The sequence below is a fragment of the Alternaria ethzedia genome (genome assembly GCF_023757985.1).
Source record: "Alternaria ethzedia strain BMP 0044 chromosome Unknown scaffold_13, whole genome shotgun sequence".
Taxonomy (NCBI): Eukaryota; Fungi; Ascomycota; class Dothideomycetes; order Pleosporales; family Pleosporaceae; genus Alternaria; species Alternaria ethzedia.
This window is the reverse complement of record NW_026056206.1, coordinates 254,332-276,079: the sequence shown is the minus strand read 5'-3', so window position 1 is coordinate 276,079 and position 21,748 is coordinate 254,332. Positions and strand designations below refer to the sequence as shown.

Genomic DNA, 21,748 nt, shown 5'->3' with positions numbered 1-21,748 from the left:
CATCGCAATACGCAGACCATCGAGATTTGATGTCCATCCATACAAATATCCTGGGTATCATATCTTCCTAAAAACATGCACTAGGTAGCATGTCGGGCCCAAGAGACACCGCAAGAAATGCCTGCAAGTATACTAAGAGCAGGAGAAAACAGCGCAGAGTTGTCTACGCCCTCATCTTCCGTCGCATCTCCGGACGGGCGCCGCGATGCTCAACCTCGGTGATGCGGCTGCCGCCAATCTCCTTGACCTTCGCTACGAGGGTGTCGGTCTGATCGAGCTCCTCAATGTCATCGCCGCCTCCTATGCTCTTGCCCATGAGCAGGATGTTAGGCACCGTTCGTCGGCCTGTCGACTTGTGCAGGAAGGCTTGTAGTTGTTGGCCGATTGGGCTCTTATCGAGTTCGACGACGTAGGGTTCGGGCTTGATGTTGTACTTCTCGAGCAGAATGTGTTTCGCTTTCTTCGAGAAGGGGCAGTAAGATTTTGAGAAGATGATCACTACGATAAGTTAGTGACTGCGCAGGGCTCGATTGAGCGAGGAGTAACGTACTTGGACTCTTCTTCAATATGGCATTGAGCTCCATCTCGACTTCGTGGTCCTCAAGCGTCTCGTGCTCCATCATGGCTGCTTGATCGCGCGGCTTCCCACCCTGTTGCGCGACGCCAGGGACCCTGTCGCCGTCCATCTTGACGCGGCCGGCGACACTCTTCTGGTCCTGCCCTTCCACCTTGACTTTGTGGTCTGTGTACTTGTCCTCGGCGTTCTTCTTCGCCTGCTCTTCGGCGGCTTTGAGTCGCGACCCGACGCTCTCTGCATCGCGCTGCTTCGCCGCTTCTGCGTATTCCTTTTCTTGTAAGGCTTGTTGGGTTTTGGTGTAAAAGTCGGATGTTTGTGTTTGGTGGGCTCCTCTTGACATGTAGAACAAGACGACGACTGTGACGACAATGAGGATGCCAAAGAACCTCATGCGACGTTGCGACGGCATAATGGCGATGTGTGTAGATGTGGTATGTGTCGTGTGATGGGCGGGTGCGCCGTATGCGTAAAGTGTCAATCTGGTATGTTGCTCGAAGACTGCCGGTTACCAATGGCGGTAGAAGTATAGAGCCTTGTTTATGCGGATCGACAGGCGGTGCTGATAGTATCCGTGGTTCGATGGAGGTCCGTGGACTGCGATGGTCGCAGGAGCGCGGTAGCGGCGCGTGGTGATGATTAAAGGTATGGAAGACGTGTGCGATAATCCTGCAAGGGAAACGTGTACAGAAAAGAAGTACACAATAACTGCTATATTCGCTGAAACAGTGCGGCGGTTTAGAGTGTGTTGGTGAGTTGGTGGACCCGGCGCTGGAAACAATGTGGAGGGATGGTGGCCCTGGCTTCTTGCCTTGGTTCGCGTCATGCCGCTTTCCGCACCTCTCCTCACTCCATCCCGGTCAACCGTCCGCCTGCCAGCGCTGTGATTCGCGACGCTGAGCCACGGTGCCTGCCTAAATCCTCTTCTGTCCTGGGCTTCTTTGTTTGCATAGTTCCATGCGCTCCCAATGTCTGCCTAGACGGTGGACGGCACGCATCGTACGTAATTACGCGCACATGAGGGAGTTGTCTTGACGCAGTACGACACTCGATACAAACCACCTTCGAGACCTCCACATTGAATTCGCAAACACGCAGGAGCACAGCGATGCAAGGCGAAGACGTTGTGCTGTGCCTCCGCTGACCACCCATCCCTGACCGACGACACTATCGAAATGCCGCCGACACCCCGACGGCGCGTGACCTCGCGTTGATGGAAAACGTTTCCAGCTTCAAACCAAGAACGTCGGATCGTCTACTCCATCAACACACGCCGTCGACTACTCCCCGCGCAAGTGGAGGTGCCGTCTTGTCCCTCTCTTGGTGTACTCGAAGCATAGAGTAAGCTCCCCGCACCATGCGTCTCACGACGACATGCAGCCTGTGACCAGGTTCTCCACAGACGGCTGCAGTCCTGTACTGGGTTTAGCGCCTCCCCATACCGCTTTCGTCTGTTCCGCTACATGTTCCAGATCGTGATGGCATATAAAGCTCACAACGTCTGATACTGTTCGGTTTAGTACCGTGGCACTTGAGGCGATCACGTTGTACACATCTCCTTGTACGATTCCAGTCTTGACCATTGCGTTATCCACCGTCCCACCATGTCTCCGCGCCTTTCGTCAACACCTATTTCCATTGTGCCTTCCGCGTCTGAAGTCAAAGCTGGAGAGCTCAATCAACGCAACCTCGAGATCGCTACCAGAGCGCTCTCTCGCGATGGCCTCGTGGTGTTGGAAGACATGATTGACCATGCAGTCTTGGACCGGTTGAACAAGAAGATGGTCCAGGATGCACTCGAATTGCAGGGAAGAAAGGACAGCCCCTTCAACTATAATAAGGGAAACATTCAACAAGATCCGCCCATGATCCAGGAGTGGTTCAGTGACGAAATCTACGCCAGTACGGGTCTATTGTAGCAAATACTGCCACGCTCTAAACACATACTAACCGTGGATTAGATCCCATCGTGACGCAAGTCACGTCAACCACGCTTGGTCCTAGGCCTTCATTGCGCTTCATTTCTGGCAACACCGCACTACCACCAACTGCGTCATCGCCACCAGCCTCGCAGCCGATCCACAATGATGCAGATTTTGATCACCCCTCGATCCCTTTCGCCCTCGTGGTAAACGTTCCTCTCGTGACCATGACGCCAGAGAACGGCTCCACAGAGGTCTGGCTCGGTACACACCAAGGTACCACTATTGCCGACCAAGAAGGCGAACACGGCGACCGTGCAAGCGGAAGGATCAAGCAGCAGTTGCTCGATGCTCGTCGCGAGGTTCGGCCACCCACTCAGCCGGTCGTGAAGAAGGGTAGCATGATCGTTCGCGATCTGAGACTCTGGCACGGAGGGAAGCCCAACCTGAGCGAAGATCCGAGAGTGATGCTCGCGATGAGTAAGTTCCTTGCTGGTCTGAGGTTCTTTCAACTGACTTTTTTTCACAGTACACTTCGCGCCATGGTATCGAAATTCGATGGAAGTCGAACTGGCGGAAGAGCTTGCTGAACGCTTGTCGCCCGAGAAGACTGGTCTGCAGACCGCGGCCACGTACGTTTCGAGTGAGCAACTGCTCAAAAATTATCTGAATAGGCCATTTGGCAATGCGTACGATTTCGATCAGACGGAGAAGATTGACAATGTCTTTTGAGGTAAATTGAGCGCAGTTGCCGCCGATCGGCCTCTTTACCGCTATTTAGCAACCAACGTGTCGGCTTTTACGCTGTCGTCACTCAATTTCACTTGTCTCGTATCCCGCTCCGCCCACTTGGCACCGCCAATTTGCACTTGATATGCCCTGCAGCTTCGCAACGTCGATCATTTGATAATTGGAGGTGTGTCAGCATCACAGCCTAGCAGTCGTATGCGCCCACAGCTGAAACCGACTCCTCATTGGTAGGGCGGCTTACGCAAAGTGCTCAGTAAGCTTCAATAGGCACGTCAGCTGGAGGAGAAGTCAAGGCTTGGCGATCATCGTACGAACACCAACATCAGCATCAAGTGGCCCCGCCACGGACACCTTTCCTCTATTTTCTATTTTGATCTCTTCTGTCGATGACACGTTACTTTGCTCTCATGTTCTGGACCAAACCAGCTGGTGTCATCCTTATCTCACCGTGGAACCGATTTGCATGTATCCAGTCATGTACACAATACCGGACGATCAGAGGTTACACGGCACAATTGCACAGCCAATAGTCCAAATGAATGCTGGAGATACGACCAAAGGCATCAGAACAGCATTGGCGGTGGAGGTGCCGTTGATGGTACTAGCTTTGAGCACCGTTATCCTGAGAGTATACTCAAGGCTAGCGATCAAGAAGAAAATGGCGCCGGATGATGTCTTGATCATCTTGGGCACGGTATGTGAAGCCCGAATTCAATCTGCTACTATGGGAATCTTGTAATTTACTCAAGCTAATCGTAATCAGGCCGCAGCTCTCGCACGTACCGTCATATCTTGTATGAGTGCAGATGACAACTGGGGTTACGATCGTAAGGGGTGAGTGCGCATGCTGCATAGATCTTTGCGGGCCGTACTGACCACTTTGTCAGTCCCGATCGAATGTCGGAAGTTCCCTTCTACCAAGTCAGACTTCCATCGTACCTGTGGCACACCATACTCACATGCAACAGCATATCTTCGAACGCCGCGTAGCGTACATCTTTGCCGTCACGTTTACGCGTTTTTCGGTCTTGGCCTACTACCTCCGAATCTTCCCACCGGGGATGGCATCGCTCCGAAAGTGCTGCTACGTCCTCATCGTCCTGGCTCTTGCGCACTTTATCGAAGTCCTGACGGTTCTCATAGTCTTGTGCGAGGATATCAGCAAGCTATGGACCAGGAACTGGCTTGACTTCACTGGATCCCAGTGCTTCAGTTCTGCCCTATACAGTTACTCCGCGGCGATAGGAGACAGCATTGTGGATAGCATGATCTTCGCGCTCCCGATCCCATACGTATGGCAGCTTTCCAAACTCAGGATCCGGCAACGGCTTGGCCTTGTTCTCGTCTTCGGCTTAGGTTTCATCGTTTGCATCGTCGCATTACTTCAAATTCCTTTCATCAAACGACGAGAAGGCGATATGAGATACCTTGGTAGCGCCGTCAATATCCTGATCGCGATCCAAATTTCGTTTGCCATTGTTGCAGCTTCGCTCCCCGACTTACGCGCGCTAGTTGCACGCAGTTTCGCAAGATTCTCGCCTCTCCATCATCGAAGTCTCGCTACAGCCGGGCGAGGATCAAGCGCCGACAACGAAGGGCGCTCAGCCAACCAACGCGATGCCGAGCAGTGCTTACCATCCTCGGCCAAGATTGGAGAGCCACAGGTTGCGTTTGACGGAAAAAGGGTTTTTAGAAAGCCAGACTGGCTGAGGAATAGCATTCCCGCAAGTTTGATGTCAACAATGATTACACACAACGAGGTCACTCGGTTGTCGAATGAGAATGACCGATGTCATCCCCAGAGATGATTTCAGATAGCGGAGTTAGGGTAGTTTTTAGCCATTACCTATGCCCGTTGTATACTCGTCAGATTTTGTGAAATCTGTCAACCTTGGAACCGACCCAAAGAGTGGTGAGGCAGGTGTTAGGAGATCAGTCTAGTACCTGTTCAGCTAGCCTCGAGCTATGTCTATGATCTGCATGAACTGTTGTACCCACTGCTGCTGACATCCATGATACCCCGCAATCGCGAAGTCGCGAGCTGAAATCCAGCTTGGCAAGTCGCCTTACATGCGAAGGAAATGCCCAAGCCAAGTTAGATCATCCGTATGATGCACACGCACCTGGCTTTCTTCCAAATCCTCGGGACCAATCAAGTACAGACTATGGCAATTGGCTTCTCCGACGCAGAGCGAGATGTGCTGCGGCCTGCATGTCTTACTGATGCTGCACGTCAATTGAGGTGCAGCGCGCCTGCATCGAGGAGGGATACATATAAAGTAGGGTGGTCGCCCGACTTAGGAAGTCACGGCACACAGTAGTTGGCTCCATCGGATACTGCAAAGCTCGGATCATGGTAGCAACGTACGACTTCATCATCGTAGGAGGTAGGATTCATTTCGCTTGCCACGTATCAATCGATGTTAACTTACATATTTCTAGGCGGAACATCAGGTTGCCTTCTTGCCCATCGGCTATCCCACTCCGCCCGCAAATCATCTGTCCTCCTCCTTGAAGCCGGAAGCAGTCCCTCTGGTGATTTCCTCCACGCGCCCTACCATCGGTACTATGCGCAAGCGCTCCGACCTGATCTAGACCACGGCTATGTCTCCGAGCCCGAACCCGCTCTCAACGGTAGAACGATACCGTACACGCGGGGAAAAGGCCTGGGTGGAAGTTCCATTCTGAATTTCGCCGTGTATCTGTACGGAAGTCGTGAGGACTATAATCGCTGGAGTGACCTGGTAGACGACGAGAGTTGGAAGTGGGAATCTGTCAAAAAGTCTTTCCAGGCCATCGAGAATTATGACTTTGCCGGCTCAAAGGATTATAAGCATATCGCTGACCCGAGTACGAACGCTCATGGCACGAAAGGCCAGTTGAAGGTTGGTCTTCCGCCTGTGCTCGAGAAGGGTGTGGTGCCGCAGATGGAGGCACTGGCTGCTGCTGGAGAAAAGATCGTTCGCGATGCTAATTCGGGAGATCCGGTGGGCATCATGGTATTTCCGCATAGCTATAGTAAAGAGGGGAGGAGTACCAGTGCAATTGCGCATCTGATGGACGCGCCTAGTAACCTTGAGGTATGGACAGATGCGAAAGCGGAGAAATTCGTATGGGAGGGCAAAAAGGTAACTGGAGTCGTCCTCGAAGATGGGCGGCAAGGTAGGTGTACTATCTGCATCGATGAGAGACGTAATGAGCACTGACACGATCGCAGCGACGGCAAACAACGAAGTCATAATCTGCGGTGGCTCCATCGACTCACCCAAGCTCTTACTCCTCAACGGCATCGGACCGAAATCTGAACTCGAAGCTCTCAGTATCGATGTCAAAGTCGACTTACCCGGCGTAGGCAAGCACCTGAAAGACCACGTCCTCACCTTCATGACGGTCGAAGTCTCAGGCTCAATCAACGACAAATACGCCTTTGACAGCAATCCCGACCTCATCGCCGCAGCTCAAGAGTCATGGAAAAAAGACCAGACCGGTGCTTTCGCTCTACAGCACTCGTCGCTCTGGGGCGGCTTCCTCAAAATACCAGACTTGGAGTCGTATGAAGAGTACTCGGCGCTTCCGCGCGACCTCCAAGAATTCCTGTCCAGAGACCAAGTCCCAGCGTACGAGTTCATCAACAACTCGATACTGTGGCCGCCGGGTACACAATTGGAGGCAGGAAACACATACATGACTTTCATCGCTTTTCTCATGAACCCGCAATCCAGCGGCTCCATCAAACTGCGGTCCAAAAATGCATCCGACAAGCCAATCATCACGTTGAACTACCTCACGCACCCCTACGACGTCCGCATCTTCCGCGAAGCTATCCGCAGCACATGGACGAAGCTGACAGGTAACCCTACTATCGCGCCGCATATCGTGCGCACGGTTCTAGGCCCTGACTCCATGGGAGATGCGGATGTAGATCGGTTTGCGAGCGAGAATGCGGGTACCGTGTGGCATGCTTGCGGGACGTGCAAGATGGGTAAGGAAGGTGATGAAGAGGCAGTTGTGGACAAGAACTTCAGAGTTCGGGGAGTGGAGGGGTTACGAGTTGTTGATATGAGTGTTGCGCCGGTTGTGACGAACAACCACTCGCAGGCTACGGCGTATTTGATTGCGCAAAAGGCAGCGGAGAAGATGGTCCAAGAGTATGGGCTGGACAGGGAGGGCTGAGAAGATCTTTTGGTAGACGTGGCAGAGCTGTCGGCAAAGAAAGTGCCAGTTGTCAATGTCTGTCAGAAGTGACCTTCCATCCTCGGCAGTGTTGAATGTCACAGCTTGTACCTGTTGTCGACTTACGGTGTAGTGATTGGCATGTGCGGCACGCAAGGCCCCATTTTGACAACGTAGCAGGCGGCCCACACATCACACGCGCCCTGCAGGTACCGGATGATATTTATAGCCGGCCGGAACTCTCGAGTCTAGAATCTACTCCCAAAACGACAAGTTGATAGTTCTCCGGATGTTGCGGAAAGACGATGGAAATACCAAGAAGCTATTCGCAACTAAGGCAAACCACTGCACGACGTCGCAGGCTGCATGGGCAGAACCAGCAAAGTGCGCGAGGCAGAATGATTGAGGAACTACCGCCCAAGGCCAAGCATCTAGCTTGGGCCAACACGGGCATATCCTTCTGGGGGAAATTGCAATGACGAGTGGTGGTGGTGAACGTGCGCGGAGACGAGGAGGATGGCCAGGTGATGGCGCGACGGACGTTGCTGGGTGAACCGGAGGCGGAGCGAGCGCTGAGCATCACTGTGTACGACACCCCGTAGAATCATCGTGAGACAGCACACATCTCCTCACGAATAGCGAAGTCATTGACATCACGAAAACGACACGACTTCTGTGCCCACTACCGCGTCTAGCCAAGTTTCAAAAATCCCGCAAGCGCATAACCCCGGTGTTGTTGAAGTTGGAGTTGGAAGGTCCCCAACCACCCCAGCCTCTCCCGCGGCTTCCAACCACACGATTACTCTAAGTGTACCCTTTTTACTTGCGCACCTCCTCCTGCACGATTACACACATCCTACCACCTTTCTCTCACTTCCATACCCAAGTTCAATCATCACTGACTCTTTTCCGTGGTTCGCATCCTGTACCACGCCGGCGCCAGTCACCCACGCCAGCAGACACGAAAGACGCGCTAGCCAACGGATCGACCCCGCAGCAGCGATACCCACCCATTCACCGCTCCCACGCCGACTGGACGATATCTACGAATTGCAGCGCGCTCTTTCTGTCGTTTCCCCCCAATTCCTGCAAACGGTCCTGTCTATTCCGTTCGCAGCAAACCTCGCTGCTCTGCTGCGTTTGGAGAGGCTCAGTCGCTCGCTTTACCATGTGGCTTCTCAACGCTCCTCCCGCCGTGCTCGGCCTGATCGCCTTCGCCTACCTGCCCTCGGCTCTCGCAAAGCCCTACCCCGTCCACTTTGACGAGTTCGCCTCGCTGCACAACAGCTCCCAGCTGATCAAGAAGCAAGACTGCGCCAACCCCTGCGGTTTCGGCGGCTGGTTGTGCTGTCCTTCAGGCGCAAAATGCTATACCGACAGTGCCAACCAGGCGCAATGCGACACCAGCGGCGGTGGTGCCAACACTGAAGCGGCAGGCGGCTACTATGAATACTATACTACGACCTACGTCGAGACTGTCGGCCTTGTCACCAAGACCGAGACGCGCAGCACCTACATACCAGCCACAGCGACAGCTACATGCAGCGACTCGCAAAACCCCTGCGGCGGAATCTGCTGCGACTCTGGCATGTACTGTCTGAAGGCCGGCCAGTGTGCGATGATTGCTGGCGGCAGCTCTGGAGGTATCACACCCGGTGCCCCTCTTCGTCCAACTAGCTCAGGCGTCGTAGTCGTTACCTACACCGGCACCCCAACCGCGACCCAGCCCTTCCAAACACCCATTCCCACCGGCGCAGCAGGCGGCGGCCTTGTCGCAACCGAAGAGAGCAACGGCGGACTCAGTGGCGGCGCCATCGCCGGTATCGTCATCGGTGTTATTCTTGGCATACTGCTGCTGCTCCTTCTCTGCCTCTTCTGCTGCGCTCGCGCCCTCTTCGACACCCTCCTCGCCATCTTCGGCTTCGGCAAGAAGCGCAAGCACACCCACGAGGAGACCTACATCGAAGAGCACCACCACAGCGGCGGCGCTGCTGGCGGACGCACCTGGTACGGAGGTGGCCGCCCTGCTCGTCCTTCGCGCGCCGGCTCTGAGAAGCACAGCACCGGCAAGAAGGGTCTGGGTCTCGCTGCTGGACTAGGTGGTCTCGCGCTCGCGTTGGGTCTCAAGAGGAGACACGACAACAAGGTCGACGATAAGAGCACCACTGTCAGTGGAACATCATACATGTACAGCGACTACACAAGTTCAAGTAAGTAACCCATTTTGTATCACATTCAGGAAATCAGGTGCTAACAACCACCCAGGCAGCGCAAGTTCATCAGACCGCCACACGCGCCGAACACGCCACTCATCGAGACGATAGTCGGCTATCCACCGACCGATCTCTTTCCAAAACTGTACAAAGTCTTTTTTGCTTTCTCGTTCTTGTGTCTAGCCTTGTGCTGGTACCTTATGGCATGGGTGGTTTTCATCTCAGTGGTTACATGGGCTTCGACAGAGTCAGCCCTACTGGCGTTACTTGGGCGTTTGAAGCGAGCTCGCTCACGACTGCGAAGCGACGAATGTGTCATGTCCTTTTTGGTTTTCGACTTTTACTTTTCCGACGTATGCGATTAATGAGGATATGCGTATGCGTGGATATGAGATATGGAATGGGGGTGCTGGGGAAGATGTATATGAATGCAATGGATATGGACATGAAATCAAGAATTGTGAATATGATATTTGGTTTCCAAGGTTACCATGGCGAGTCTACCAGAATGCGTTGTTCGTGTACGTGCTGTGCCGAAAAATGGTGTGTGAAGAATTGTGCCCTTTGTACATCTTCGTCATTGGAGGGCCATGTGAAAGGTTGTAGTCCGGACTCATCAACAATAATCAAATCCCATTCCAGCAGCCTGTGGAAAACACCAAAGTAACGTTTGTTCATCCAGGGTTCCAATCGGTCAAACGTGCACGTCTGCACTTCGGGGCCCGTTACAAGATCGAAGCCCATGGGGCGGTATTGTAATTCCTTCGCTTGCGTACCTTCAGCTACGCATCTGACACTGACAGCTTGAGTATGGGGATTGTGACAGATGTAGATGACCAGATCAATATCCTCCGACGAACTGAAGCCGCGTAGGGCCGTCGCACAGAGGCATCGAAATACAATGTATCTGCACAAGATGATCGTTTCACGCTCGGGTACCAACCCGTAGGTTCGTTCTGACCGTACATTCCGGAGCCATGGCGTGTCCAAAAGATCGTGCCAGCTTTCCATGGTCATGTCGGACTTGTATCTCCACCGTGCGAAGAAGTGTTCGTTATCAACTTGAACCACGTGAAGCCCGTGCAGCGGATTAGTGGTATCCCATGGCGGTACTTCGAAGGCGTCGTACGAATGTTGCCGAGGTGTAGTGAAAGAGCTACTCATGCGCTGTCGAGGTGTGGTGGGAGTGTGTTCGAATGTCAAATCGACATCATGCATGATACCAGGAGAGCCGATTTCGGACATCGTCGCATAACTCACTGCAGAAGGCGTTGCTACCCTTTGTTAGTATCAAGCATTTGACGATGCGCTTAAAGATCTACTCACTGGCGTCAGGGCTGGGAGCATACAGCGTACTATCCACGACATCGTGTCTCTTCATCCATCTCTCAATCTTGTGAGGTTCAACTTCTTGGCCTCTCACGCGAAATTTGAGGTCGTTTTTGTCCGTCTCGACGAGGCTTCGCTGTTGGCGACGTCTGACGATAGCCTTCATCTCGTCCGGTTTGATGTTCTTATCCAGCTTCCATTGACTCAGACGAGATCTGTATTGGCGTATCCTGAGAAGTCAGTTAGTCTAGACACCATGAAGTGATGGAAGGACAGGCTATCCAACATACTCAGCAGTGAAACCGAACTCTTGTTCTATCAAGATCTTGACTTCCGGGAGCGACCTCTTCTCGACAAGATGAAGTTGTATGATCCTGTCTTTATATGGCTCCCAGTCGGTCTCGCGGAGAGTTCGCGCTTTCTTCTTTCGCGGACGTGTATCTGCGATGGGATTCAGATGCGGAAGGGGAGGCTGTGGCAATGTGGCTTCCTCCTCAGAAATTGGCATCAGGTGCCAGTCGAGATCCATAGTAGTATAGACTTTCGGAAGGCAAAGAAGGGGATATGTATCGCCCAGAGGTAACGCTCGAGTTGGAAGTATAGATTAGAAGGATCCTTGACTATTCCACGAATGTAGAGAGAAAAGAGGAAACATCGTCCTATAGACTGATGAGTGAACGGTAGGCTCTGACGGTGATTTAAATGTGCAGGGCCGTGACACCAGGCTTCGCTGCAGTTGAGTGCCATTGGCTGCGACAAAAGTACAATTCTTGCGAGCCACCCTGGTTGCCTGCATGCGCATAGAAAACGCCTCTCTGCATGACCGGTGGAACACTGAGCCAATCAAATGGACGTCAGCAAAAGTACAATTCTGTATCCTCGGCGCCTGAGCTATGGTACATACAAAAGTACAAAACAGCCAGGTGTTCCAGGACTGACACATTGTTAGGTCCTGACAGCTGTGGATACGCAGAGTTTCCGAGAACTGCGCACTCAAAAGTACAATGTCAAACTATAAGATAGCAGGTGAGCCTCAAGCGCTCCCATCGGCAGATACTCGCAAGCTTCATTATTCTTGAGAAGGCTTTCTGGTGACCTTACACACTCATGTCTTTGAACAACCAGTCTGCGGATACCATCGCAGCCATCGTGTTTGGTCTGCTCCAACTTGCCGTTGGCCTGGTGTCTCTTTGGCAACAACGGCGTTTACGACAAGCATACCGTGAGTATTGTGATAAGCTTGTTCAAAATTGCATAGACTGATGAAAAACTAGAGCAAGGAAGCGATCGAAGAAGATATACCATCTAGAATGCGACAGCTGCCAGTGCATAGGTATCGTTGCGCCTTCCATGGAGTAGTGTGGCGGAGCTGACCGACGCAAGGCTCGAAGACGTCAAATCAGAAGTGAACCTTTGGTAAACATCGTGATTTGATGTTGGCGATGTGAAGTGCGTTTCACGGACAGTCGGAATCAACGTGGAGGTCATGCCTTGTGAAGTACGCAGTCGCGTGGAAATCTAAAGCAGGCACAGCGTTGAGGGGGTGAAATCTGCCTTCGGCAGGCCATAGAAATTAATCGCCCAAGAGTCAACATCAAATTAGGGGTCTGCAAACTTCGTCTTCACACTAACGTAGATTGCAAGGTGATTGATGTTTTCCCGGTATGGAGTGAAGGAGCGGATTCGAGGCCCATGCGGAAGTGACGATTGCGCCAAGATTAAAGTGGGATGGCGCTAGGTGGAGCTCCAGCACCTTCGCCGTGACAAGTACTCACGTAATAACCTCCTCCCTGCTGCGCCTGCAACCCTTGCCTTCCTTCCATTTACACCTCCACACTCAACCTACTCCAGCGACAAACCTGTTGATCTCGTTTGTCCTGTTTCACATCCGTAAACCACAGTCTACACCTGGGTACCCCGCGACACTCGAGCCAGGCGCCCGCGACCGCCACATTTGACAGCGTCCAGCCTTCACGACCGTCGGCAAACTGGGGAAGCGGAAACACGTCGACGAGGACGCTCGTCCCAGCAAGAAAGAGAAAGCCATGGCGGTAAGTGCGCCCCATTGATTACTAACTTGCGCTTTGTTCGGTTGCGCGTCCGCATTTGGTACCATGTACTCGGCGTCTCCAGCGTCTCCGCCACTCTACACCTTTCACCAACTTCACTCTTCTGCGTCCCAATCTAACGTATCCAAGGAAAACATGCAGGTCGACAGCCCTGCCACTGCCGTCGAACAGCTCAAGGAAGCCTCCGGTAACAACGGCGACATCGATGAATCCCTCTACAGCAGGCAGCTGTATGTCCTGGGCCATGAGGCTATGAAACGCATGGGCTCTTCCAACGTCCTCGTTGCTGGTCTGCGAGGTCTCGGTGTCGAGATTGCGAAGAACATCGCCCTAGCCGGTGTCAAGTCGCTGACACTCTACGATCCCAAGCCCGCCGCTCTCGCCGACCTGTCGTCGCAGTTCTTCCTCACTCCCGCCGATGTGGGGAAGCCACGCGCCTCCGTCACCGTACCGCGCGTCTCCGAACTCAACCCATACACCCCTGTGCAGGAATTCAGCGGAGGAGATTTGACATCAGACTTGTCGCAGTTGAAGCAGTTCCAGGTCATTGTCCTTACCGACACTCGCCTCGAAGATCAAATCAAGATCGCAGACTACTGCCACGACAACGGCATTTACGTAGTCATTACCGACACATACGGACTGTTCGGTACTATCTTCACCGATTTCGGAAAGAACTTCACCATCGGTGATCCGACTGGCGAGAATGTCAACAACGGCATTATTGCCGGCATTGATGAGGAGGGTATTGTGTCGGCACTAGACGAGACAAGACATGGCCTGGAGGATGGCGACTGGGTCACATTCTCAGAAGTAGAGGGTATGGAGGGCCTCAACGGCTGTGCGCCTCGCAAGATTGAGGTCAAGGGGCCTTACACCTTCTCCATTGGCGATGTATCTGGCCTCGGAGAGTACAAGAAGGGAGGACAGTTCATCCAGGTCAAGATGCCCAAGATCATCGACTTCGAGCCCTTCAGCAAGCAGCTCAAGAAGCCCGAGCTTCTCATCTCCGACTTCGCAAAGTTCGACCGACCGCAACAGCTCCATGTTGGTATCCAGGCCATCCACAAGTTTGCGACCCTCCACAAGGGCGAGTTCCCACGTCCTCACCACGAAGCCGATGCGGATGAGCTCTTCAAGATTGCACAAGAAATCGCAAATGAGGGCGAGGAGAAGGTCGAACTAGATGAGAAGCTCATCAAGGAGCTTAGTTACCAGGCTCGTGGTGACCTCAGTCCCGTCGCTGCCTTCTTTGGTGGCATGGCTGCCCAGGAAGTCTTGAAGTCAGTGTCTGGAAAGTTCCATCCCATCGTTCAGTTCCTCTACTTCGATTCGCTAGAGTCGATCCCTACCTCCACGACCCGTTCGCAAGAGCAGTGTGCTCCGATTGGCTCGCGCTACGACGGTCAAATCGCTGTATTGGGACAGGAATACCAGAAGAAACTCAGCAACGTCAAGCAGTTCCTCGTTGGTGCGGGTGCCATTGGCTGCGAGATGTTGAAGAACTGGGCGATGATGGGTCTTGGCACTGGCCCTGATGGCAAGATCACTGTCACTGACAACGACCAAATCGAGAAGAGCAACTTGAACCGACAATTTTTGTTCAGACCAGCGGATGTTGGCAAGCTAAAGAGCGATGCTGCCGCAAAAGCAGTCCAGGTTATGAACCCTGACCTCAGCGGAAAGATCGTGACACTGCAGGACAAGGTCGGCCCGGAGACAGAGCACATCTTCAACGAAGAGTTCTGGAATTCTCTGGACGGTGTGACGAATGCACTGGACAATGTAGAGGCGCGTACATACGTCGACCGACGATGTGTATTCTTCCGCAAGCCTCTGCTCGACAGCGGTACTCTCGGTACCAAGGGCAACACCCAGGTTGTCCTGCCGTTCATCACAGAGTCTTACTCTTCATCTCAAGATCCACCTGAGAAGTCGTTCCCTATGTGCACACTAAGGAGTTTCCCCAACCGAATCGAGCACACGATTGCCTGGGCGCGGGAGTCGTTCGATTCGCTGTTCGTCAAGGGTCCGGAGATTGTCAACCTCTACCTGACACAGCCAGATTACCTTGGCGCATCGCTGAAGCAGTCTGGTAACGAGAAGCAGACTCTGGAGACCCTGCGGGAATTCTTGGTCACAGAGAAGCCGTTGTCGTTTGACGACTGCATCATCTGGGCCCGTCATCAGTTCGAGAAGAACTACAACCACGCAATTGCGCAATTGCTCTACAACTTCCCCAAGGACTCCAAGACAGGCTCCGGTCAGCCATTCTGGTCGGGACCCAAGCGTGCGCCGGACCCATCGAAGTTTGACTCTTCAAACCCAACACACTTCACCTACGTGGAAGCTGCTGCCACCCTACACGCATTCAACTACGGCATCAAGCCAAATGCGTCCAAGGAGCACTACGTCGAAGTTCTCAACGATATGATCGTTCCTGACTTCCAGCCTGACCCTACAGTGAAGATCCAGGCCGACGAGAAGGAGCCAGATCCAAATGCCAACCAGGCTGGTGGCGACGACAACGAGTCGCTGGACAGTATTATCAGCCAATTGCCGGCACCGAAGTCTCTTGCTGGGTTCAAGCTTGAGCCTGTCGAGTTTGAGAAGGATGATGACTCCAACCACCACATCGACTTCATCACTGCTGCCAGCAACCTTCGTGCCGAGAACTACAAGATCGAGCAGGCTGACCGACACAAGACCAAGTTTATTGCTGGTAAGATCATCCCGGCCATTGCCACCACCACAGCTTTGGTCACCGGTCTCGTCAACCTTGAGCTGTACAAGGTCATCGACGGCAAGACGGACATTGAGCAGTACAAGAATGGCTTCATCAACCTGGCCCTGCCATTCTTTGGTTTCAGTGAGCCGATTGCTAGCCCGAAGGGTACATACCAAGGGCACGACGGCGAAGTTACGATCGATAAGCTATGGGACCGTTTCGAAGTGGATGATATCCCCCTGAAGGACTTCGTGGCGCATTTCGAGAAGAAGGGTCTGTCGATTCAGATGATAAGCTCTGGTGTCAGTTTGCTTTACGCATCATTCTATCCTCCATCCAAGTTGAAGGACAGGATGCCGCTTACGTAAGTTTCATTGATTCCCCTTCGTATACACCGCGTTACTAACAAAAAGACAGTATGAGCAAGCTTGTGGAGCACGTGAGCAGGAAGCCGGTACCGGAGCACCAGAAGAACGTCATCTTCGAGATAACAGCTGAAGATCAGAAGGAGGAGGACGTTGAGATCCCATACGTCATGGTGAAGTTGAAGTAGTCATTCAGCACTTCGGTTGAAGATAGCGACGGACTGGATAGTGGATCGGTTCCCAACAGGGATAAATTTCACATGAATTAGACGAGCATAGCTTGCATGAATAGACACTTCGCAACACCCATTGCCTCCTACAATACCTCAAAAGGGCCAAGTACGAACATCTATAAACATGGTCGGAGAATACATACACATATTTCTGGGTTGTCTAACAGGCAGAAATCCCGGGACTACCTCCGCGCTGTTTTGTTGTCCTTCTTTTTGAAACATGTAAGTTTGATGTTGGCATCAACGCGGTACGAGATGTAGAATCCAGAGCTCAGTTGGTCGGTCAAACTGCGTGATTTGAACCCCAACCAGTCAAGGACGGGAATACCATACTGTGAGAAGTAAATCACGGAGAAGTCTACATTGCCCTAGGACCTGGTTGACTTCCGGTTCGTATACTAACGTAGTCTACAGCGCATCTGCTGAGATCCATCCTTGTGTAGGCGATCTTGCTAGTCATGGATGCCGACCTCGGGAGACCGTGGGGCAAAATGCCAAGCATTACCGGTACAGCCCTGTCACGATCGTTGATTATCAAGCCTCTAGGACTTTCCTCCAGCACGCGACCATGTAGCACTTACGTCCACACCTACAGTCACAATTACATACACCATGGCGCCCTCGCTAGAAGAGCCCGTACAGGTCGATTTCGAAGCACCTCTCAAGGCTGCGCCCAAGCTCGTTGCGCCCGAGCCAGGTACATTTGCCCCGCCACCCCTCCGGCATTATACGCGACTCTGTGAGAACAGACTGCTAACACTATCGCGACAGAACACTGCCCCGGTCCCGAATCTCTCACAGCCGGTCAAGCGGACTCCTGCGCTGGATGTCCCAACCAGTCAATATGCGCCTCCGCGCCCAAGGGCCCCGATCCCGACATACCCATCATAACCGCGCGCCTCTCCTCCGTAAAGCACAAGATACTCGTCCTCTCCGGTAAAGGTGGAGTCGGAAAGTCGACCTTCAGCACAATGCTTTCACATGGCTTCGCATCGAATCCGTCATCGACTGTCGGACTCATGGATACAGACATCTGCGGGCCCAGCATACCGAAGATGATGGGCGTGGAAGAAGAGACAATACACGTTAGCGGAGAAGGATGGGAACCGGTGTGGGTCAGCGAGAACCTAGGAGTCATGAGCGTCCAGTTCATGTTGCCAAACCGCGACGACGCAGTAATCTGGCGAGGCGCAAAGAAGAACGGGCTGATCAAGAAATTCCTCATGGACGTAACATGGGGCGAACTAGACTTCCTCGTCGTCGACACACCACCGGGTACATCCGACGAGCATCTCTCCGTCAACTCCTTCCTCAAAGCCAGCGGCGTCGACGGCGCAGTCCTCGTTTCCACACCCCAAGAAGTCTCGCTTCTCGATGTTCGGAAGGAGATCGACTTTTGCCGGAAAGCGGGAATACCTATACTGGGCATCGTGGAGAACATGAGCGGGTTCGTATGCCCGGGTTGCAAGCACGAATCTCAGATCTTCAGAGCGAGTACGGGCGGTGCAGCGAGGTTAGCAAAGGATCAGAATATACCATTTTTGGGCAAGGTGCCGCTGGACCCAAGGATAGGCATGGCTTGCGACTTTGGAGAGAGCTTCCTGACGGCCTACCCGGATAGTCCGGCGTGCGCTGCTATCAAGGAGGTCGTTAGGAGAGTTGGAGAGGAGATTGGATTGAGCAGAGAAGAAGTATTGCCTGTGGATGAGGAAGAAGCGTGACCTCAAAGAGCACAGTTAGTATACAGCAATGTGACCTTGGACGAAACGAAATCAGACAGCACAAACAACTTTACGTATGAGCATAATCATGTTTTTGCATGAACAGTTCCTACTGGACACATCGTACGGCATTCGCAATTCGGCCCGCGTCAATAACGTGAGGACTTACGAAGGCGGTTGACGCAAGCAGCGCAGATCACTAAGTTCATCTTGAGCGCTGGAATATGAAGATCAGGGAGAGCGAGAGCGACGAACATAACGGTAACAAGCATCTGCTCAGGTAATCTCTTCCAATGATTATTTGCACGCCCTCCTACACATACAATGCACTGAACGCATTGCTGAAAAGAACTAATTGTTCCAATTCATCATGACTGCAACCCAGTGCCACGACGTATGCAAAGCCACTTCGCTTCTCTTGGAGTCGTCATTCACTGCCACAATGGCGCCGCCCCGTTGGATCTTCGTATGGCAGATTGTCCAGTGGAAATTATGAGTGGACTGGCAGCCACACCACAGCCATTGATCAGCGTCATCGTATCACGCTACACGATGCTTGGCACGCGTAGCAGGTGCTTGGCGCATGTTTCGAAAGCTTGGTTGGGTGGCCTGTGGCTTGGACAAAGATAATGAGCTCATAGATGTTGCGCGAGTCGATGCAAGATTTGCGAATACGTGCTGAGAAAGAGAAGAAAAATGACTGGGCTGGCCAGGAGACGGCGTGCAAGACCATGCAGAAGATCGAGATAGGTCCCGTGTCTGCGCGGTCCACAGTGCAGCGCGGAAGGGTCGAGGATGTCATGGCCCACACGGCTAGCGGCATCCATCCCTGCCGCCTCGGTGCCATCAATCACAGGCACAACAACTTTCCTGACTTTGAGGCTAGAGGCGCTTTCATTTTGGCCCCAGCCTTTCCTGAATTCTTACGCTCCCCCGCCTCTATCGTTTTCGTAGTACACGCGCTTCACAAGGGCGTGCAATTGTTTCCGTCGCGACAGGAACGCGAAATTACTAGCAGCGCGCATCATCTGCGCCTGAAGCCAACTCTTGGACCCTGAGCGCATTGCCGTTGTATGTCTTTGCTCTGGCTGAATTGAGTCAATAGACTGACTGGAGCGCAGGATCGTAGACATCTTAGACGCGTCTGCGCATATACTCCCCCAATTCTCTCGCTATCGAACATTGCTCGCGACCGACGACCACCATGGCCGCTGAATACCAACAACATGAGGACCCCAGTGGCGTGACAGGCATTGGCGCCGGTCCTCAAGTCATCAGCACCTCGGGTGCAGTGGATGTCATCATGGGACCGCTCCTCAACTATAGACGTACAAGCAACCAGCAGGCCGGGCAGCCTGTCTGGCACGGCAGTGTCCTCATCGTCGCCACGCCCGGACAACAGAACCCGAACGAGGCACAGCCAAATCCCCAGCTCACACTCTTCCCGGCTGGCGCAGTCGACAAGAATATGGGTGACGTGAGGTTCAGCGTGGAAGCGCGCGACTTTCACGGAGAGAAGCTATACGAGGATAGCAAGAGGGCCTTCTGGCGCTTCAGGATCGATGCTCCCATGCAGCCATTCGAGTCAAGATGGCGTTACGAGATCCAGAACCTCAGATACACAGACACCATGAAGGAGGAGAAGCCCCAGAACTTCGTCATACCCTCAATCACCCAGTCGATGCGCATTATGTTCCACTCTTGCAACGGCTTCAGTGTTGGCACTGACATGGACGTCTGGTCCGGACCTGTTCTGTGGAACGATGTCCTCCGAATGCACGAGCAGCGACCCTTCCACGTCATGCTTGGAGGAGGCGACCAGATCTACAACGACGGAGTGCGAGTCGACGGACCGCTCAAGCCCTGGACCGACATACACAGCCCTCATAAGCGACGGGAGTTCCCCTTCGGCCAGCAGATGCGTGCCGACTGCGACGAGTACTACTACAACAACTACGTCAAGTGGTATGGTCACAAGCCCTTCTCCACTGCCAACAGCCAGATTCCTCAGGTCAACATCTGGGACGACCACGACATCATCGATGGCTTTGGCTCTTACACCGACCACTTCATGAACTGCGCTGTCTTCAGAGGCATCGGTGGTGTTGCGCACAAGTACTACCTCCTCTTCCAGCACCACCTTGCTCCTCCAAAGAGTACCTATACAACCGACGCGCCTCAGACGACCAATGTAACAGGCCAGGGAGAAGGCACAACTCCCGCCGATCCGGTACAGGTGGACAGCACCTTCGTTATGACCAACGATGAGGGCGACCCATCGTACCTTATCGGCTCGAAGCCCGGCCCATATGTCGAGGAACGCAGTCGCAGCATTTACTGCCAGCTCGGTGCGCGCATTGCCTTTGCTGGTATTGATGCACGAACAGAGCGTACTAGGCATCAGGTCAACTACCCCGAGACTTACAAGATGCTCTTCGATCGTCTCGACGCCGAATTCACCGCGAATCCAGAACTCAAGCACATGATCTTGCTGCTCGGTGTACCCATTGCCTACCCTCGCTTGATCTGGCTCGAAAACATTCTGCAGTCGCCGTTGATCGCACCCATCAAGTTCCTGAACAAGCGCTTTGGCTTCGCTGGAGGCTTCTTCAACCAATTCGATGGCAAGGTCGATTTGCTCGATGACTTGGACGACCACTACACCGCGCGTCAGCACAAGGAGGAGCGCCGCAACCTCATGCACAGCCTGCAGGCATTCTCCAAGAAGTTCTCCGCCCGCGTCACCATTCTTGGTGGAGATGTGCATCTTGGAGCCATTGGTCGTTTCTACACCAACCCCAAGACACACCAGATTCCCGCAGAAGCTGACCACCGCTACATGCCCAACATCATTAGCTCCGCCATCACCAACAAGCCCCCACCACAAGCTGTCGCGAACTTGCTTGCCCGCCGAAACAAGATCCATCACCTCGACAAGGAGACCGACGAGACGCTCCTCGAAATCTTCGACCGCGACCCAGCTCTCCCCGGAGGCGTCAACGCGACAAACGGCAGCTCCACCGCCCAGATCGAGGGCGACGGCAAAGACGGAAAGATCGAACCCAAGACCTCCGCCGCAAACCACGCAACGATGCCCTCGCGCAACTACGCCATCATCTGCGAATCCGCGATCCCCACCCCCTCAACCCTCGGCGTACCTCCCGGCTCAGCGCCCTCCATCAACACGAACAACACCGCCGCGTCCAAGATCTCCGCTGCCCCTGGCAAGAAAGACAACATGCGTCTGGGTTTCCATCTCGGAGAGGAGAAGGCTGGTACTCAGCACCCGGCTGCTGGCGGTATCAACCCTTCAGGTCTTTGCGGACCGTATGGCTTGGATGTTACACTTAGGGTGGAGATCAGCAACCAAGATCGCGAGGGCAGGACTGATGGCTACGGCTTCAGCATTCCCGCATTGGATTGCTCGGCCTATGCTGATCGCGGCGAGAAGTGGTAGACTATACCATTGAGTTGGACGCTTGGGACGTTGGTTGGAGAAGGTCTCAAGCGGTAGATGAAGTCGGTAGTCATGGTGGAAGATACTGGATGATCTCATTTTGCTTTCTTGTTTTGGTTTATACCCTCGAAAGTTGCTTGGCATAGAGCAATGATGTGTAGTAGTTAATTAGTCGCTAGTCTGTAATGTTATCCCATTATTGGGTTGGTACTAC

General features: G+C 53.3%; 8 protein-coding genes across 8 annotated transcripts; 6 read left to right on the top strand and 2 right to left on the bottom strand.

Moving 5' to 3' along the window:
- Positions 1-163: 163 nt before the first annotated feature.
- On the bottom strand, positions 164-986 carry J4E87_005946 (uncharacterized protein; the record flags this gene model as incomplete). The annotated part of the gene is made up of 2 exons (XM_049377551.1): positions 164-498; positions 551-986. 2 exons carry the CDS (start codon positions 984-986, stop codon positions 164-166), a joined length of 771 nt encoding a protein of 256 aa, XP_049232592.1.
- A 1,192-nt stretch (positions 987-2,178) lies between these two features.
- On the top strand, positions 2,179-3,228 carry J4E87_005945 (uncharacterized protein; the record flags this gene model as incomplete). The annotated part of the gene is made up of 3 exons (XM_049377550.1): positions 2,179-2,476; positions 2,536-2,976; positions 3,026-3,228. The coding sequence occupies 3 exons, from the start codon at positions 2,179-2,181 to the stop codon at positions 3,226-3,228; spliced, it is 942 nt and encodes a 313-aa protein (XP_049232591.1).
- Positions 3,229-5,599: 2,371 nt separating this feature from the next.
- Positions 5,600-7,419, top strand: J4E87_005944 (uncharacterized protein; the record flags this gene model as incomplete). The annotated part of the gene is made up of 3 exons (XM_049377549.1): positions 5,600-5,633; positions 5,689-6,408; positions 6,464-7,419. 3 exons carry the CDS (start codon positions 5,600-5,602, stop codon positions 7,417-7,419), a joined length of 1,710 nt encoding a protein of 569 aa, XP_049232590.1.
- A 1,168-nt stretch (positions 7,420-8,587) lies between these two features.
- Positions 8,588-9,743, top strand: J4E87_005943 (uncharacterized protein; the record flags this gene model as incomplete). The annotated part of the gene is made up of 2 exons (XM_049377548.1): positions 8,588-9,629; positions 9,685-9,743. 2 exons carry the CDS (start codon positions 8,588-8,590, stop codon positions 9,741-9,743), a joined length of 1,101 nt encoding a protein of 366 aa, XP_049232589.1.
- A 1,207-nt stretch (positions 9,744-10,950) lies between these two features.
- Positions 10,951-11,490, bottom strand: J4E87_005942 (uncharacterized protein; the record flags this gene model as incomplete). Its single annotated transcript, XM_049377547.1, has 2 exons — positions 10,951-11,191; positions 11,252-11,490. The coding sequence occupies 2 exons, from the start codon at positions 11,488-11,490 to the stop codon at positions 10,951-10,953; spliced, it is 480 nt and encodes a 159-aa protein (XP_049232588.1).
- A 1,516-nt stretch (positions 11,491-13,006) lies between these two features.
- Positions 13,007-16,311, top strand: J4E87_005941 (uncharacterized protein; the record flags this gene model as incomplete). The annotated part of the gene is made up of 3 exons (XM_049377546.1): positions 13,007-13,012; positions 13,160-16,122; positions 16,176-16,311. The coding sequence occupies 3 exons, from the start codon at positions 13,007-13,009 to the stop codon at positions 16,309-16,311; spliced, it is 3,105 nt and encodes a 1,034-aa protein (XP_049232587.1).
- Positions 16,312-16,968: 657 nt separating this feature from the next.
- NBP35 (cytosolic Fe-S cluster assembly factor nbp35) lies at positions 16,969-18,077 on the top strand (the record flags this gene model as incomplete). The annotated part of the gene is made up of 2 exons (XM_049377545.1): positions 16,969-17,053; positions 17,128-18,077. 2 exons carry the CDS (start codon positions 16,969-16,971, stop codon positions 18,075-18,077), a joined length of 1,035 nt encoding a protein of 344 aa, XP_049232586.1.
- A 1,204-nt stretch (positions 18,078-19,281) lies between these two features.
- J4E87_005939 (uncharacterized protein) lies at positions 19,282-21,534 on the top strand (the record flags this gene model as incomplete). Its single annotated transcript, XM_049377544.1, has 1 exon — positions 19,282-21,534. One exon carries the CDS (start codon positions 19,282-19,284, stop codon positions 21,532-21,534), a length of 2,253 nt encoding a protein of 750 aa, XP_049232585.1.
- Positions 21,535-21,748: the final 214 nt, after the last annotated feature.